Source organism: Neolamprologus brichardi, chromosome 23 (genome assembly GCF_056152115.1).
Source record: "Neolamprologus brichardi isolate AB-2024 chromosome 23, ASM5615211v1, whole genome shotgun sequence".
Taxonomy (NCBI): Eukaryota; Metazoa; Chordata; class Actinopteri; order Cichliformes; family Cichlidae; genus Neolamprologus; species Neolamprologus brichardi.
Genome location: NC_142125.1, coordinates 1,849,408 through 1,869,057, shown reverse-complemented (window position 1 = coordinate 1,869,057; position 19,650 = coordinate 1,849,408). Strand labels below are relative to the sequence as shown.

General features: G+C 42.2%; 1 protein-coding gene across 2 annotated transcripts in view; it reads right to left on the bottom strand.

Annotated features, from left to right (window-relative positions):
- Positions 1-19,650, bottom strand: part of abl2 (ABL proto-oncogene 2, non-receptor tyrosine kinase) — a 28,268-nt gene that overhangs the window by 5,661 nt on the left and 2,957 nt on the right. The window contains exons 2-10 of one of the 2 annotated variants that reach the window (XM_087835886.1): positions 7,057-7,188; positions 4,573-4,868; positions 4,194-4,466; positions 3,889-3,973; positions 3,566-3,743; positions 3,294-3,478; positions 3,048-3,200; positions 2,694-2,783; positions 2,218-2,400 (exon numbers count right to left, since the gene is read on the bottom strand). In XM_087835886.1, coding sequence (XP_087692012.1) covers positions 2,218-2,400; positions 2,694-2,783; positions 3,048-3,200; positions 3,294-3,478; positions 3,566-3,743; positions 3,889-3,973; positions 4,194-4,466; positions 4,573-4,868; positions 7,057-7,188 — 1,575 coding nt within the window. The remainder of the gene's footprint in view (positions 1-2,217; positions 2,401-2,693; positions 2,784-3,047; positions 3,201-3,293; positions 3,479-3,565; positions 3,744-3,888; positions 3,974-4,193; positions 4,467-4,572; positions 4,869-7,056; positions 7,189-19,650) is intronic. The other variant, XM_087835887.1, reaches the window with a different exon arrangement.

Genomic DNA, 19,650 nt, shown 5'->3' with positions numbered 1-19,650 from the left:
TGGATTTTAGTTTTGCTGTTTATTGTGCAACAAAAACTCATTGACACTTCTTCTTTCTTTATTGGTGAATACACAAGTTCATGGACCAAAGCCCTAAAGACTTATTATAGAAGCATATTTGGTTGGTTGCTCCACTTAGTTCCTGTATTAGTTAACAGACACAGGTAAACAGTAGGGGTGCAACGATACTCGTATTGATATTGAACCGTTCATACAGTGCTTTCGGTTTGGTACGCATATGTATGAACAATACAAAATTTTAAATTTATTTTATCAACTTTCCTTCTGACGGTGCTGTCTGTGTTGAGAGCTCAGTGGATCTGCGCTCGACAGTGCAGCCTAGGCGGAGTAGTCGAACGCAGATTCACTGAGGGCAGCGCAAGCTAGCGAGACAGAAGCTAAGCTCGTTGCAACATGGCAAATTGAACCTCCCCCACCCTCATTCAGATCTGACCTTTGGAACTATTTTGGTCTTCATGTGACGTATGACCCTGAAGGTAAGCGCGTCATGGACTAAAGTAAAACAGTATGTTGGATGTGCCAGCAATGCTCAGTTACATGGGTGGGAACTAGTGTGTTAGCGCAGTTAGCTCGTTAACGTGTTGGCCGTCCAGCCCCACGCACGGGGCGATCTGCGGTAGCTCGTTAACGGAGATTTGCCGTGTTGTGGCGTTAACCTCATTTCAGATTAACGCTGACAGCACTAGTGGGAACACAACGAATATGACTGCACATTTACTCCGACATCATCCTAGTGCAAAGACAAGTGGAAGCAGACAAAAACAACAAGCACGCATGCTACAAACTTTACCCGAGTCATTTAGACAGCCGTTAGCACATGATTCTCCTTATGGGGACCTGATATGTTTAATATGCTGCTGAGAATATAGCCCAGAAGAAGCGTATAGTATAGCTTTTATTTTGGAAAGAGACATTTCTCTGTAATAAACTCTCTTTTCCAAAGATGAGGGATTTCTCCATCAGATAGATTTATTATTTTATTACTTTGTTGTTTCAGCAACATTAAATTTAAAAACTGTACTTTTGAGTTAAAATATATATTTATAATTTTAATAAATGACAAATTAAAAAAGGCATGAACATTTGTTTTGTATTGAAAAATATCGAACCGTGACACCAAAGCATCGAACCGAACCGTGAATTTTGTGTATCGTTGCACCCCTAGTAAACAGAGGCATCAACGCCCTCCCCCCAGCACATGGAAATGATTTTTATTTCAGTGAACCAAAATATTTATTCACACCTTGTTTTAGTGAAGTACGACCACGTCAGGACAAAACTGACAGTCACATAAGGAGGTGAAGGGTTAACAAACCATTTTACACACGAGACAAACACACAAAAACCCAACATAAAGCAAATAAATAAGTAATAACTTAAAATATGATACAACGTTATGTACATTTAATATTAGTGAGTGAACAGTGAAGTATTGATGTATCATCAAGTATTAATTGAAGGAATAATATTAATGGCACAAATAGACCAAGAGAGAAAATAAACAAAAGCTTATGTTAATCAGATGATGACTGTGTCAGAGTGAAGATGCAATTATTTATTTGAACATAAAGACAGGTTATTGTATTAGAGGAGTTTGAGTGCTGGTGTCTTTTTACTTGAGGATGCTGAAAACATTCGATTTTAATGCAATTAAAAAATACAGCTGTACAGGAAACTTGCAGAGTGAGGCTGTAATGCTGGTAAATCTCAGGCAGGACAAAAGCGCTCACAACAGTCTGAGGATAACAGACGTTCTCTGTGATCGTGAGAGACGAGAACGTCATTTTAACCCCCGTGTAAAGAGCGCACTCATTCTGGATTCCTTTTATTATTTCATTGTTGAATATTTATTGGTTTGTGGGGGTTTTATGCTTATTTAGTGTGTGCAAGCTTCATGGGTGATTAAAAAAAACATACTTAAAAAGTAAGTGCTTATGAAAAATTGATCAAGCAGTTAGACATAAATATGCTGACCAATGAATGCATGCATGCTTTTGCTGCTGGTCGGCCAAATGAATGACAGATGTCAGATGGTGATCGATCAGCTGTCGAGGAAAATGACAGCCATTCTTTTGAGGCGGCGGGCCTGACGTCGCTGCAGCTGACGCTCTGAATCAGTGTCCTCCGACGTACCTGAGGAATCATAAAGTGAGGCACCCGACTGGTTGGTAGTGACACGGGCACGGCTGGCTGTACCTGAGTGACCGTGCGTGCAGTGGTCGGTGCGGCCGTCCAGTCCACCCTCGATGTTTTCCTTGTTTTCTGTGTGCTTGTGGAGTGGGCGAGATTTGGAAGGCAACAGGGGCATGTCATGACTGAAAGACTGCAGCGGTCCGCTGTGATCGGAGGATGCTGTCTTGCAGAGCTCCTCTGCCACCTCTGCAATGTGCAAAGAAGAAAAAAAAGCATTCAGCTGAGAGGCATTTACTACTCTAACCCAACAGAGTACACGCTGCTCGTTTACTGACCAATTAAACCTGAATATAGTAGAGTGACAAAAAGATACTCCTGTTTGTATATGTTCACTTGTTCTTTCTCTACTCTCACATATTTAACTGAATTACCTAAAGCTGTGTTACTAAAGGCTAAATAAGACCCAGTTTGCATGTATTTCAGAGTCACAGTGAAGGCAGGTTTAGAGGCTACATGTCATAAGCTGCACGTTCCTGTACCTTCAGAAATGCTCGAGCCGTGAAACATCGTTTCGAAGGCTTGGTGGATCTCTGCAAACGAAGGTCGATCCAACGGGCTCCACTGCCAGCCTAACAGCATGACACAAACAAAGACGAGAAAGGTTTTATACATGAAAGCAATGAGACAATAGCATTCGACTTCAAATCGGTTATCAAGCCGTCAATCTTTGTTTACTTTGGTTTATTTATACTCTTTTGTATTTCTTGAAAGACGCTATGCAAATTTACACATAATTACTGTTTCACTTCATTCAAACATGTACAGACAAGCACTTCCTGCGTGTCCCTGAAATGTGGTGCAGCAACAGGCAGGTAAAAAAAACATGCACTCACATGCCCTCATCAGTTCATAAACTTTGGGCGGGCATCCCTCAGGTTGCTCCATGCGATAGCCTTTCTCCAAGAGATCGTAGACCTGAGACAAATCGATACCCGGGTAGGGAGACATGCCATAAGTGGCAATTTCCCAAAGTAGCACTCCAAAAGCTGTCGGAGAAACGAGTTCAGAGGATCAAAGATGAGCGCGCTGAAAATTAATTCGAGACGGCAAAACGATGCTGGAAAAGCTGCACTGCTCACCCCAGACATCAGACTTGATGGAGAAGGTGTTGTAGGCGAGGCTCTCCGGTGCGGTCCATTTGATGGGGAACTTGGCCCCAGCGTGGGCGGTGTAGGTGTCACCGGTCATCAACCGGCTCAGGCCGAAATCGGCAACCTTCACGACATGATTTTCACCGACCAGGCAGTTCCTTGCTGCGAGATCCCTGAGAGGTAAAGAAAACAACGAAATTGGACGTTTAGAAAAAGACAAGTGAAATATTACACAAGTAAAAGAAGCAGCATAAACACACCTGTGTATAAAGTTCTTTTTCTCCAGATACTCCATGGCAGAGGAGATCTGCGTTGCCATGTATAGCAGCGCAACAGCATTCACCTCATCGCGTTCACACTCTCTCAAGTAGTCCAGTAGGTTGCCATGTGGCATATACTCGGTCACAATGTAGAATGGAGGCTCTAACGTACACACACCTGTGGGGGACAGACTGGTTTAAAATAAATACTCAAGGAAACGTGAACAAGTATGTTTTAAAAAGGCACGGAAAATTAAAAGTTATACTCAAAATTGAAAAAAAAAAAAAAAAAAAAAGGTTTAGCAGCATTCATAAATACTGACCCAGCAGCTGAACGAGGTTTGGGTGTTTGACCTCTTTCATAACTGCTGCCTCTTTCAAAAACTCCTCTACTTCCATGGTGTCTTCCTGTCATTGCACAAATAGAAACAAAAGAAAACATTTTTGTTAAAATCAGTGGGTTGGACAGAAATGGTGCAGCAACAATAGGCTTAATCACGTGTAATACCACTGTCCACCTGCAGGTGGTGATCTCTGATCATTTTTTGGGCCCTATAATTCACAGCTGCAAATATGAAAATGTGACACTTTAAGCAAATAGTCAACATGTAGAAATAACTCTACACACCTTTAGTGTTTTGACAGCCACAGTGAGGTTGTACTTTTTCCACACTCCGACATACACCTCCCCATACTGGCCTCCTCCCAGCTTGTGCTTCATGGTGATGTCTGTGCGCTCCATCTCCCACTTATCATGGATGGGTGACACACCGTACACCGTAGGCTTGTTACATTTGGGTGCAGGGTAGTGCAGCGTGGTGACCAGACCATCAGGTACAGTGGAGTGGTGATGGACCAGCTCGGCCAGAGTGGCGAATCGGCTTTCGGACGTTACGTACACCTGATGGGGAGGAAGCATGAAGTCAAAAAGTCAAGATTATGAACAGTCTGTCCAGAAAACATCACTCTAGTGAGCCCGTTTAATCATTTAAACCCAATCCTTCTACCTTTCCATCCGTGGCTGTGTTGATCCGGTAGTGGTACACTCTGCCCTCATAGCGCAGAGATATGGACAGCTGTCCGGGGCTGCTCTCGCTTTCTCGCACCAGAAAACTGCCATTGATAAGTGATGAGAGCAGATACTCTGCAGCGCTGCGGGAAACGGGCCCGTGGTACCAGCTATGCTTCTCCAGGCTGTTGACCGGCGTGATGTAGTTGGAGGGAACCCATCCCTGACCGTTTTTAGACCTCACTTCACTCCACTCTCCATTCTGGTTGTAGCCCAGCACACGCAGCTTCTCACCTGAACACAGAAGGAGTGGGTTGTGCAAACATATTAAAAGGTGCTGATCGGTATGTAGACAATCCTGTTTTAATTGATTTGTTGTCTGTTTTGTTACATAACATGAAAGACAACTCGTTCAAATAGACACTACATTGCTGTAAGACTTGGATAACAGGTCAAACAGAAAAAAAGAGGTTTCATGGGCATGACTCGCCCCTCAGTGAAATTACATCAAAAGCAATGGAACAATAAAAGGGTTGGGTGCACATCATATCTGTCACGGAGGGCCGGGCAAAACTAGGCCTGTACTGACTTGGTGTGCTGTCTCTATCTGTCTGCCTCTGACGTCAGCGCGAGAGAGGGAGCGGAGATGTGCTGGATACTTTAACAGGGAGGCACAGCAAAACACTGAAAGGAGCGGTGATCAGACTTGCCAGTGGGAACAAGGTTTAGGAAAAGAAAATAGCTTAGTGTGGAAAAAAAGAGGGTAGATGTAGGTTAGGTGTGATTGTAGAAGAAAATAAAAGGAAGAAGATATTAAGGCTATCCATCTTTTACACTCACCCTCCACTAAAACGCCAAGTTTACTCACTAATCCATTAACCTTTCAGCATCTTTCATCGTGTTGGTCTGTAGGGGGCATTAAAATAAAGCGAGGGGCTTTGCTGGTGCAAAATTGGAAGCAGGAGGTCGAATGGAGAAGCAGATGACAGGACAAAAGTTTATAAAACTCACAAACAAGATTTTGCAAAGCTTATCTTCTATCACAGCGTGCAGGATAGAAATACACAGACTGTTCTGACTCTGCTTTGGCAAAACAGGAACATCGCTGCAAGACGACCCTGCTGCCTCCTGCACTGCTGCTGTCATTTTTAAACACAGGCTTAAAGTTGATTGAACATAGTGTTGGGCTATCATTAGTTAGATACAATGATTCTGTAATAGGCTGTTCATATTAAGCACTACAGTCCAATAAACACTTAACTAAAATAGCTGCAGTGAGTGCTGTTAGAGCCATATTAACATTCAACTAACCAGTGCTGCAGGGCTAGCTCGTAAAACTAAACAGTGTACTAGCAATCAGGAGAACTACATTAAACAAAGATGGTTATCCATATCCAGCCCACCAATCCACTGGTCTCCTCTGTGTCTGCCTTGTGTGCCCCTAGGTTTTGTGGGAGTGGAAACACTGACTGTCTTGCTGCCTCACACTGGGAGCCACATGTGCCTGAAGCAGGGCTTTGGTCTGGCCTAGTCGAGCCAGGTCTGGCGCAGAGAAGAGACAACGATTAGCCCCAGACATGGCCTGTTAAGACCCCTTCTGTGACCGGCGTCCGCCTGCTGCGCTCGTCCACCTGTTATTATTACAGTCAAGCCGATTTCATATTAACACAACATTAAAGGCCCGCTGGGTGTTTTGCATGCAACAGAGCAAAGAGTGGGACAGATAGCAAGAGAGAAGTGGAGCCTGGGAGCGCACATGTGCATGCATGTGGGCAGGAATCTCAGATTTACTCCATGAGTCAGGGTCTAAACATCATTTCCATTCCAGGCAGCTGCCATGGAAGTCTTAAAACGATGGATAATTAACGCGCTGCCACATTAAACACATTAGACTGGATGGTGACAGAAGCCTGGATGTCTGAAAAATATTACGAGGATAATTTAAGCTTATTGCCCAGGGGAGAACTGGATGAGTGGTTAAGTGCTGCTGAATGAGAGAAAAGAGGTCTGGACTAAAAGAGTGTGTGCATTAAGAGGCAGAGCGAATAAGATATTTGTAATTATGGCAAAGCATGAGCATCACTGGTGTTTCAGGTATTATTCAGTGTGGAAACTATAGCCCATAAAACCTCAGCTGGTCATGTGTCTGAGGATCAGGTTATTGATGATGTCATGAGATAAGCTCTGTTGACACAGAACATTCCTTTGGAATAACTGGACGACACCTTTCCAGGTGGTGCTAACTTGATCCCTGCGCTCTGTTGCAACACGTGCTGTTTAGAAAGGTGTGGGTATAATGATCGATGATGTGGAAAAAATCTCAAGCGCTCAGTTGCAACCAGACAACAATGTTTAGCGATGATGCACAGAAAGAATGAAGTTTTTGTGAAACCAGAGGTTGTGAGAGAGTTTGTAAGAAAGTATGAACCATCTGAAGAGGTTATTCAATTTTTCCCCCCTCCAAATTCAGACTTGGGTTTACCTTTGGTGATGCTGAGTGTGTTGTCTCCACTAGCAACAAAGTCATAAAGTGCAACAAAGAGGTTAGGGTCGCTCTCGGTCGCGCCAAGAAGGTTCTCCTTGGAGCTCCAGCGCACCGCCTCTGTCAGAGCTTCTGGTAAGAAAGGACAAGCAAAGGAAAAGACATCACATTACTATGATTATCAGAGAGATTTGATTCACACAGGTGAACAACAAGATCACAAATCCACTGCTGGCTGACACCTTCAACGAATTTTGCCAGCTTACAATCCTCTTTGACAGAAACTGAACACAAAAAGCAGCACAGCAGCATTTATTGCGACCCATAAATCCTAAGGTTTTTCCATAATCCTAAGACCCCATCCTGCTGTCCGTCTACCTGTCTTTCGAGGTCGAGTCCCCAGTCTGAAACCTGTGCGGAGTTTATGGCCACTCAAAGCAGCCCACTCATCTTCAAAACTGCTGCTTGCTTGCAGGCACCTCAGAAGCATCACTTCACTCGGCCAACTCTCCTTAACTCACTTATCTCTGGCTACACAAACAGGCCTGCTGTGGGCCAGGTACAATCTGAGATGGGAGTGTCTTTGCATTTGTATTTAGGGGGAAAAAAGAGGAGGAGCTATTAAACCAAAGGGAGGGGAAAGCACATAAAGAAGGGCTGAATGACACACACAGACACACACGCACAGAAATGAATACATGCGTAGCTAACACGTACACGCTCCACAGCTGCTCCCAACATTGCTGCATGTCTGGACAGCTGGTTAAAGAGTGGGAGAGGATTGGGAATGAAGGGAAGCAGGATAAAGAAAAGTCACATCAGTACAAGAAACTGAAAACAAACAGAGAAGCTGCTACATGCATGTTTTTAAATAAAGAGAAAGTCGTGTGCCAAAAGTGATCGAGTAACCCCCGACTGTATATTTCATCTTTAAACATATACAATGTGCTTGTTAAATAAGAACAACGCCTAATCCATGTAATATGCTTGTAGAATGTTATTTTACATTTTAATTAGTGAGAAAAGCAACCAGTTTGGTTTTCACATTGCTTTCTCAAACATGCACAGATTGTAACTGAAAGCAATAAGCCTAACATCTCAGTCATATTCAGAGTCAGATGAGTTTATTCTGGAGGCTGTAGTTTCCAAACGTATAGGATTTCACTACTGATTTATGTTTATAAACAAAACCCCAAAATGATGGCAGCAGAATAAATGGAAGTGATACAACACATGATGTCACCTCTCGCTACCACATACATGTACAGGCAAATGTTTAACAAAGGAACTAGCTGATTCATAGCAGATTTCCTCCTCTGGGATCAGCGTCATTCAAGTCTCTCACTGTCCTGTCATCGTTTGAACCGACTCGGTGTTGGTACTTAAAGGTTGTTTTTAACTACTTACTGAAACAGACCATCCTGCCATGCAACAGCACTGCCACTGAGACCACAGACATGCAGGTTATGTTCAAGATGACACAACACGCACCGTCTACTGTCCAATCATCACCATAGCGTCATGCTTCCTGGGAGATCCCAGTCAACCTCATTACACAGGAAGTACTAAAGGGACTCAAGTTTTTAAGAGACCATCTAAATCCTTGCCTGATGCGTCTGATGCAACAATTATAAATTCCTACGAGTAACAGATTTGCTCTTTATTTCTAATATCAGCAGTCTGCAAAACTAACAAAAACACAACTGCTGTCATGCGACAAACACAAAACTTAGAATAAAAAACATGATATTGGCTGTAAAACTGAACTCTAACACCAGCAAATGGGAGAACAATCACAGACAGCCCAGACGTTCACAATTCTTTTGGTAGACTAGGTTCTGATGAAAAACTAAAACACTGAGTGGCAATTATGTTTTAATCACAGACACACAAAGCTGGCAGAAATTCATCAAGAAATGATCTTTTTCCATTCTTAGCGTTCATAATTTGGCAGGTACACAGTCTACATGGGAAAAGCTCTCTGCTTTCATAGCAAAGGCTGTAAACACAACCGAAATCTTGCCTCAAACAATGCAGCTGTATATTGTCTATTCTTTCCAGTATCTATATTCAACACTTGCCCACCTTTGTTCCGGACCAGCATGCACTGCAACGCAGCACTAGCTGTGACCTGACTCAGCCACAGTTCCCAGTACATCTTCTGCTTTGGGTTGGATGGCAAAAAGCCTCAGTATCCACAAAAACGCAGTTTCCCTTCGTTCACTGTGACTCCAAACTGTTTTTAAAAAAAACATCCAACTGTGTCTCAGACAATGGAGACTGAGGAGCTCAGGCCAGTTCTCCAAGTCATCGCCTTCACTGTGGAGTACGAAGATTGTACACACAGCAATCGGAGAGCGAGAGAGACACACAAAGGCATCTCCAGCCAAATTATTTACCGATGTAGTCTTTGACTTAAGCCACCCCGACTTCTGTTATTACCGTAGTGAATACCAGCCTCCTGCTGAAATCTACCCACTAGCTTTGATGTGGCCATGAGTCCATCTGGAGAACACAGACACCCATGACTGATGTTTGGAGCCTGAACCCACTCTGAAAGACGGCAAAAGGCGGCAGAGAGAGAGAGTGAGCGCAAAAAAGACATGTGGTTGGGGGCCATGCATATACAGAGGTTTGGGGGTAGGGCAGGGTATATGGCAGTGAGGAAGGACGTGTCCATGTGTGCTTGGGGAGTGTGTGAGAGCTGTGGCCAACAGCAGATGGCCTGTCTTGTTCCTCTAGGGGGGGAGAGGTCCTATTGACCCACGCTTTTCTTCTGATGCATGTGCATAAACGATCATGGCTGCAACTGCTGTAGTCAGGCTAAGCCAACTGTCAGAGCTGCTCCTCTTACATATCTATGTATCAGATTGCACTTCCCAGGAATGTCTGAATGAAAAAGGGACAATGCCATTTGTCAAAAGGTCTCAATCTGAGAAATCTCAATTATAGTTACAAGAGAAAGAAACTCCATCACTAATTATCCCAAGGCCTCAACCCGATCACATTAAATGATGAAATGCTTCAGTCGGGCAAAATGCTCTTGGCCTCGTATGCTGAAATGTTTGACTGAGCGAGCAGTTGGCCAGCGCGGGGTAAGTCGTGTGCCCGTGCGGGTGCCTCAGTGAGCGCGTCTGCTGTGATGTCCAACACATGTGCGCACTGAAGAAACTATGGCTTTGTGCTGAATGCTGGAGAGCGGGTGTTTGTGTCTGTGGGGTATACCAAGCCTGCACGCCCAAGACAGCTGCGACAGAGGTGACCCTTGTACCAGGAGCACACATACTCACATATCAGCGATGACACCCTTCCCCTGGATGTCTCAACAGCTGTTTGAATGTTTGCGCCTACAAGTGTCTATAGAGGTCACTTTACCAGCCAAGCACCTTGTGGGGAGTAGTAAACAACACAGTAATATCTTCTGCACACCCTAATCAAAAACAATGCTGATTGTATCTTAAGCCCGTGACCAGTGAGGTCAGGTGGTATTTTCAGCTGCAAAACAAAACATGGCAGCACGACATCCAGGAATAACTCTGCAAAGCACACAGTGACGACGGTGTGAAGATAAACGGCTGGCTGAATGCCGGAAGTGCGAACAAAACCCTCATACAATACTGCGGATGAGACCCGCTTACACAAGAAGTTATGTGAGCCTGACAAGCCTGATCAGATCCTTCACTGTATTCACTCCATAAACCTGGAAATGACAGACCTGGGGGCTGAAATGCATGCTATAACCTGGCACCACCAATTATCCTTTCATATTCAATGACGATTATCCAGTTCTTCATAATTCTACCTCATAAATCTCTCAACAATTTATGATGTTTTTCAGAATTAGAGGAGACCATCTAAGACATTCATGGAGAGTTTGAAGTCAAGAAAAAGCCTTTCACAAATGTCCTGGACATGTGGCTTTACAGTCTGTACAGCACATTACGATGTCTACCTTGAAACATCTGGATCAAATAGGAAATCCACAACATGTCTGATGCTGTTTAATTGTACGAGTTTTAAGCAAAATTTAGAACACTCGAATTGTCTCAGATGTGCACCGCTAAGCTGAATTTTTCTTGACATTACCATTCAGGTGAGAAACTCAGATAATAAACATGTCAGCTCCCTAGTACAGTGTGACTAGATCACTGTCCAGTGGATATACAGTCAGCAGGAGGAAGGCATGTGCCCTACCAGCACTCTTATCCTAAAGATCTTGCTACACAGCAAGGCAAGTTTATTTGTATAGCACAATTCAACAACAAGGTGATTCAAAGTGCTTCACAGAGACATTAGAAACAAAAACAATGATTTAAAATTGATTAAAACAAGCAAACTAACTAACAAACAAACAAAACAGTATATAAAATCAAAAATCAAAACAGATAAAAACAGTAGATAAAATCAGTAGTTAAAATGTAAGTTTTGAAATTTAAGCTTAAAAGTGTGGATTTGGTGCTTTATTCAAATGCAGCTGAGAACAGGTGAGTCTTCAACCTGGATTTAAATAAACTGAGTGTTTCAGCTGATCTGAGGCTTTCTGGGAGTTTGTTCCAGATATAAGGAGCATAAAAGCTGAATGCAGCTTCTCCGTGTCTGGTTCTGACTCTGGGAACTGATAAAAGACCGGATCCAGATGACCTGAGGGATCTGGAAGGTTCATACTGGGGAAGCATGTCTACAGTACTTTGTCTCACTCTACAGTAACTCTATCAAAAACGAGTTCACAATTTTAAACATTGGTTTGTTATTTAGGTTTAGATCGTCTGCTTCTGGTTTCGGACTTCTAACTGACAAAACAAGGAAATGCCAGAGGAAACTATTAGTAACTGATAAAACAACTACTTGGCACATTTGTAACATGAAGCCAAGGACATGAAATACTGCTCACACTGTGTACTGGCTACACTATGTAATAAAGAAAGAAACTAGGGGTGGGCGACATAAACGATATAAGATAGAAACAATATAAATTTGGCCAACGATAGAGATTTTGACTGTACTGCTCTATCGCGATAGCGCATGTCGATGACGTCATCAAGCTGCGCCTGCTTTGGTCGAAAGCATCGCAGCGGCTACAACCATTATCATCTGCAAATTATGCGGAGCAACAGTCATAGCAAAGAGATGAAGCATTTTTGAAATATGGGGAAAGCCAAAAACTGCGCTTCCTCCACTTCCGTAACATTGATTCATTAATGTTGAATTCTCTCTCTATTCCCATGTTGTTGCAGTATATTAATAACTAACCTCGTATTGTGGATGAATGATCTCAGTTGTTCTCCTGACTGAAGTTTGGCCCGTGTATAGCATCCTGCTATGCGATTGCATTTGTCCCTGACCACCAGAATCCGTCACGTTAACTTTTAATGAGTGGAAAAAAAGTTGGCGTTCATCCTCCAGCTTCACTGTGCTAATGTTATGCTAACATAGCTGTGTCGCTAGCGATCACGTAGCACAACATTATATACCAGGTAGTCCAACTTCAGTAACCCTGCAAACGCCACTGCTGTTTAGTTTTCTGTCTTTGTTTATGTTTGAAGTGGTAGCAGAGCTGTACGTTTGAATTAGTTTCAGAAATCCCTCAGTCAGATATATTTAGATGGAAGCTAGCGAGCTAACTTCCTGCTAACTTCTAACTCCGTTAAATTTAATACTTTCTGTTTTCATGGATGTCTGGATGTTAAACTTAATTGTTACACCTGGTAAAGCAGCAACACTGATGATTTAATTAAAGATTAAAGAATTTAGACCGTTTTTAACTCTCAGTGTTCATTTGACTTTGGGACCTGAAGCTGACGGAGTTTTGGACCCAGATTATTCCGCGAAGCTCCTCACTACAGCAGCCGTAATGCTCTGACAATCCATCAAGCAGTGAGCTTACCAAAGTTGTACTAAAACATTTTTTAACAGATTTCTGCAGCCAAAATCGGTTCAAGGTCAGTAAGCACAACCAGAATTCATACATAAGGCACACTCTCGATTTTTGAGAAAATTAAAGGATTTAAAGTGTGGAAAATACCTTATACAGAAAAACATAATATATTGCGATATATATTGTTACCGCACATGCTTCAAATTATACCGCGTTATGAATTTTAGGCCATATCGCCCAGCCCTAAAAGAAACATCCTTCAAGTAACATAGTTTTGAATAAAATAACAATTTAGACTTGAAGTGGTTTCAAATGAAATTGATGGAATACGTTTTTTTTTTTTTGCCTGTCCCGTTTGGTTCTTTTGCCATCAGAATTATTGTCTAAAGGCGAGGAAAGATGCCCAACGGATTTACTTTACCAAATTGACCATCACAGCCTTGCCGTAATGGTCTATTTGATTCACCTTTTATTGTTTATTTTATTTTATTTTTTTATTTTCACTTGCTAGATACAGGACAGCCTTGAATGAGGAAAAGAAAAGGGAGAAAGGAAGAGAGGGAAAAAACATCGGAGAAGAGGGACGGGGATAAAGGGCAAAAAACCAAAAACCAACTAAATAAGCAGACAAAAAAAAAAATACATATATCAATACGTTTTTTAAAATTCATGTATTTCAGTAACAAAACTATTTAAATCACCATTGATCAATACATTATATGGAAACAGTCACTGTTAAATGAATTTTGAGGGGTAACTAAGTGTGTAAAGCAAAGAGCCTTTGCTTTACTTTAGATACATAGAGCTTTATGCAATTTCTTGGTATTTTTGGCCGCATGGCAAACAATTTATTTAATACTTTAGTACACTACACATTACTTAAAAAGTGCTGTTTGAACCCCCCGCCCCCCCCCCCAAAAAAAAAATCTGAATACTGAAAAAATCTAAAAGAAAAGAAAAGGCAAACATTGTAAGTAAATTAATCTGTTTTTGAGACATCAACAACACTATGAGAAATCCATCTGTACTTTGTGGAACAGTCAACAGAATCCACAGAAATGGGAGAGAATCAGTTGCTGTTCATGTGGACAAGACAAAGGACAATAGCCTCATTAATGACTTATCACGTGTGTGTGTGTGTTGGCTCGGCTCAGGAATGAATTCCCAGAAATGCCCTTGCACTTGAAATTGATAAAATGGAAACATGGAGCTTCTGCTTGCTGAAACAGTTGCTCAGTCCATCAGCTCTGACTCCATTGCTGACATATACACCTAACAATCACATACATGATGCATCTATGCTCTTATGCATACAGCTAATTCTTGTGATTACCGGCAGAGTTACATCACCCTCAACGGTGTTGCAAACCCCTCTGAGTAAACACTAACACATGCACTTACAGGCCCCTGTTGGAAGCGCCTCTCGTCTATTCATCCATTACATGCCCATGTAGAGCGCCATGGCTACACCAAACACACCAATAAGGGAGTGGAACATCAGGACAGGCCTAAGTTGGATCATTCAGGAATGGAGCCTTAATTGATGACTCGACCAGTCTCTCGCGTTATGGGTTAATAATGAGTTGTAAATGGTAAATGGACTGGTTCTTATATAGCGCTTTTCTAGTCTTCTGAGCACTCAAAGCACTTTATACAACTTGTGCATTCACCCATTCGCACAAGCACATTTTTCTAAGTGCTTTCTAGCTAACATTCACACATCGGGGAGCAATTTGGGGTCAGTATCTTGCCCAAGGATAATTGGCATACAGACTAGGGGAAGCCAGGAATCGAACCACCAACCTTCCGATCAGTAGATGCTCTCACGCCTGAGCTACAGTCACCCCAGTATGAGCACTAATTGCTACTGTAATGTGACAGCAGGGAAGAAGAGGGCCATATGATGCTAAACTGACCAGTCGTCACCAATCGATGCTCATTACACTAAAATAAATACATATTATTACACACAAAATAATCCCTCAGACTGCAGGGATTAAAATATAAATTTCTTACATATACAGATGAACAAAACAATAAAACTTCAGACCAAGGTGTTTATTTTGACAGCGTCCTACAGAAAGAGGTGTGACCACCAGGACATAACTGTCCAAAGCCTAAGGGTACACTCTCCTCGCTACCGTCGCTTTGTTTGTCTTCAGTTTTTGCAGCGAGTGTTTACAAAAGGACCCGGTGACTAATCTTCATGTCTGAACAGCTAATCGGTGTATGGTGTGGTTAAGCTGTGCTAGGGTGTGGGTTTAATCTGCTTTACCCTGAGTCATTTTAAAGAAGCAACTGGAGCCAAAAAAGGGGGCTCCAGTTGCTTCTCTATATTCACAATATAGTGGAAATGCCCCTGGCTGCAAAACTGACCCACTAGAGCGTTTAAATTGAATGTATATGCCCTGTCAGCTTACTGCTTGATTAGATTGTTTCTCTACTTGGTTTAAACATAATCTAATTATCTATTTAATATTATTTACTGCAGTATAATTATATAAAATTAAGCCTACAATCCTTAACAGGTCAAATCTCTGAGAGCAATGTTTACAAAACCTCTTGCACTTCTGAACTCTAATCAAATGTATCACACAGGATGTTGGAGTACAGCAGTGCCATGAGGCACACAGACCGGTCAGCTGGTGGGCAACGATGCTTAAAGAGCAGGACGCACCTCATAATCCGCAGTAAGAGCTTCACCACATTACACCTTCACTAGCAAGGATGGAAAGGACGAACGAGTGTACGAGCACATAAATACAAGCGTGCAACTGCTTACAGTAAGCATGTGCAAGTGTGTATTTCTAGCCAAGTCTCCAGCCTGCAGCTGAGAAGATAAGCAGCAACGATAATGCCAGCAGTAGGGGGCTCATTCTAAGAAGCGACGATAATGCCAGCAGCAGAGGACTAAGCGAATCAGCGCTTAAGGGGATTGGCTCGTAACCCATATCCAGTGCTACACCATTGCAGTTTAACAGTGAAAACTGATTTCACTGGGAGCCACTTCAACAATTTGGTTAGATCGTCCTACAAAGTTTAAAACGTTTGGTGTTTTTAAGCTGACAGATGAGGGAGATGACTTTACCATCTGCACAGCCAATCACTCGCTGTTCTGATTAATCCTCACCCTTTAATGATAAAAGCCACAGAGAGTTGAGGCCAAGGAATAAAAACTAGGATTGCGGTTTTGGGAACTACAACACCAACTGGTAGCAGATGCAAAGGCTTAAGGCTGCAATTGGGAGTTGAAGAGCGAGCAAACCAAAAACTTTGGGGAAAAGGCAGCTCTTTCTTAATCTCTACTTTGTTATTTCTTCTGTTTTATCAAATGCCATAGCTGACACTCAGTTAACTGAATTCTTTCCTGCATGGTAACATTTGTTCATCGTAAAGCACTAACATTTAACAGACATTTTACTCTTCTTAGACCGATTTGGGATCGAGACCTGTCTCCACATCCAGGATTGAGCACAAGTTTGGGCTAGGAGCAAATTATCGGTCTGCTTGACCGAGAGGTTTCAGTCGTTTGCAGTACAGAGCAGCTTTGGCATGAGGAACGCACAGACCAACATAAATTATTTAACACACAACCATTATGAGAGTGCACAACGGTGCATGTAATCTTCAGGCATAAGTCATATTTATCAGTGTTAAAATTATCTGCACAGAAAGACTTTGCTTCTGTGCAGCACCCACTGTATTGCACTTAATACAATCAGACTCATCGGTTTTACCCAAATTTCTCACCCAGAGGAGGTGTGGTCATGGCTCCTCCTAGTGGTTAATGGGAGTCATTAGGACTTTTTCTATCAACATATTATCTTTACTCCAAGATATTATCTCAGAAAGGGAATTCAAATCCTCCCCATAGCCACTAAGATGTGTGAAACAGCCATCTCAGGATACTTCACTGGCTGCTGCAAGACTTATCCTGGTTGTTGTGAGTTTTAGCACATAGAGTCCACAGAAAAGCAGATCTGCCTCTAATCTAATTTCACCCGTGATGCAAATCAGCTTACATCCTTGAATCCTGGATCCAGAAATCTCACATCTCCTCTGGGCAGATTTACCAGTACTGTATTGTAGATAGAGCTGGCTCCATGTGCATCATCAGTACTACAGTTTAAGAGAAAAAAAATCCAATCTACTGATCTGTCCCAGTTTCTCTGATCTGTTTAGAGTAAAAATAGATCAGACTGTTATTTTGTTGAATTTATAAACCTTTCAGAAGGACTGTGGGTTTCTTTACACCTTTAAATGTAGGTTATCTTATATAAAGGTGTTGTGAAGGGTGACAAACTGCAGCCCAACCTTGAATCAGAAATTCCATTCACAGTTTATCAGCACATTCGCTCTTCTACAAGAGCACAGACACTCCCCTCACTGCAGTGTATCAGATGAACCCACTGCAGACGTGACATCTCTGAACTCCTGACAGTGCTGAAGAGGGAGACCATCAATATGTTGCAGCCACTCATTCACCAATACTGCAACTGAACCAATAACCCTGAGAGGCGACTGTTTGACCAGCTTTCTTTGCATCAGCACAGAGGCAGTCTGCTCCTCGTTTGTCCTCATTCAGCTTAGCGTTTTTAAAGCCGGCTTGTCTTTCTCCCAGGGTTTTATTTGTAGACAATGATGCCACATTAGAATTGAACTGAGGAAACCTTCAGCAGGGGACAAGGGCAGAGTCACCTTTTTTTTAAATTCACTAAAGAGAAAGCCTGCCCAAAGCTGCAATTTACAGATGTCTCAGAGCGAAAACAGAGTCCTTGGGCCAAGCATATCGACAGCCAATTTACACCAACAGCCCCGGCCGCATTTGTCACCCTAAAAAAACAAATGCGGCATACTGATAAAAACTCTAGAAAGCATGTGCTCGTGTAATACCCTCTGACACGAGAAAGACAGGCAGCAACACAGAAGCATGAGTTCAGCAGACAAACATGCATTCCTCAAAGACTGGCACCTTTCAATTACATCTCAAGAAGGCATCATTAAACCCAAGAAGTATGCTAGTCTGTTATAAAGTATAACGTTTGTTATGTAGAAGCAGGATTAATGCAACTTGTAGCTTTCAGTGGTGTCAACAGACACAATCCCACAGATGTGTAACCAGTATGCATACGTTTAAAAAACTTTTTTCAATTAGTTAAAAAAATAAAAATCTGTATTTTAGGATTTTTAAACGGTTCTGTTTAAGATGTTTTGGGTTTTTTGGGCTGCATACTCTCACTAATGCTGTGATGGAAATACATATTAAAGCTGATAATTGGGGTTAATGTCAGTGGATACAGGGTCACTGCCTGGTCAAACTTTGTGATGCTTAATTGCCACCCTGTCACCATTGGAGTTTTTGTTTTTGTCCTTTTGTGCGTTAGCTGCAAATAAGCAGCTGAGAAATCACCAAACGTGTCATTTTAGACATTTTTGAATACTGAAAACATCCTAAACATTTAAGACTTTTTGAGAATCTGCATAAGTTAGTACTGCTAACATTATGCTGTAGACCTTGAACTATGGAGGCCTACATTTATGACATCTGCCCATATCCACTAACAGTGCTAAGCGCTCCTTCAGCTGTTCACACTTAAATACATATCTCAGGAGCGCAATGACTGCTGACACTCTTAGTCGACGTGCACCGACTGGAACTGATGCTGAGGCTGTTGTGTTGGAGTACAACAACAAAGCGATGGAGAACAAACTTCCAATCTGGGAATTGAGGGTAAACACACATTCCTCTGGAGTATATCCTGTATAGATGTTTGCTGTTTGGCTAATGTGTCTGCTGCTAGGCTAATCAGACTTCTATAGGAGTGTGTAGGTCAGTCAGTAAACTTTCAGATGACCTCTCTTGTGGTCTCCACGCTGTAGGAGATAGCACACCATGTTACTACCTGCCATGAGTCCTGCTGGTGCGACTGGCAAGCCATACATAAACATTACAGTACTGTGCAAAAAATCTTACACCTGCCATTTTTACATTATCCTATGAAAATGGCAAAGCGGATACACTGGTTTATTGAAACCTACAAATATACATGGAAATGTGATATATGTCAAAAACAGATTTTATACAGTTCCAACAACCTTAAGAGTCAGTATTTCATAGGACCACCTTTATTCTTCAACACAACTTGAAGTCTGTTATGCAAGCGTTCCTGTAATTACTTTAAAGCAGCTTTCAGGAATAGTTTTGCTGGCTTCTTGAAGGATATTCAGACCTACTCTTTGAATGCTGGCTCACTTTTGTTCAGTTCTTTGTAAAATCCCACAATGCTTCAGTAATGTTGTGGTCTGTGCTCTGAGGAGGCCAATCCATGACCGATAGTGTTTCCTGATAGTGTGTTTTTCTAACCAGGTGTGATTTTATTGCACTGGCAGTGTGTTTGAGTACAATGTTATGCTAAATAATGAATGTCTTACTAGCCAGATGCTTTCTAGATGGGTTTTGATACACCCTGCAGTACTGACTGTACCCCCGCATCACCACCACCATGTTAAGATATCCCAACAGTTCTTTAGGAATCACCTTGTCGGTGCATAAAAATGCAATTTTATGTCTGTCAAACAGTTTTATCATTGGCATTTTTCATAGACTCAACTACAGAAACGGGGTTGTTTTTACAACAGGCTGCCAAAACATACAATTTAAAATTGGTTCTTTATTAAAGAACAAGTTATTTCTTATGTGTACCTATGAGTTAGGCACC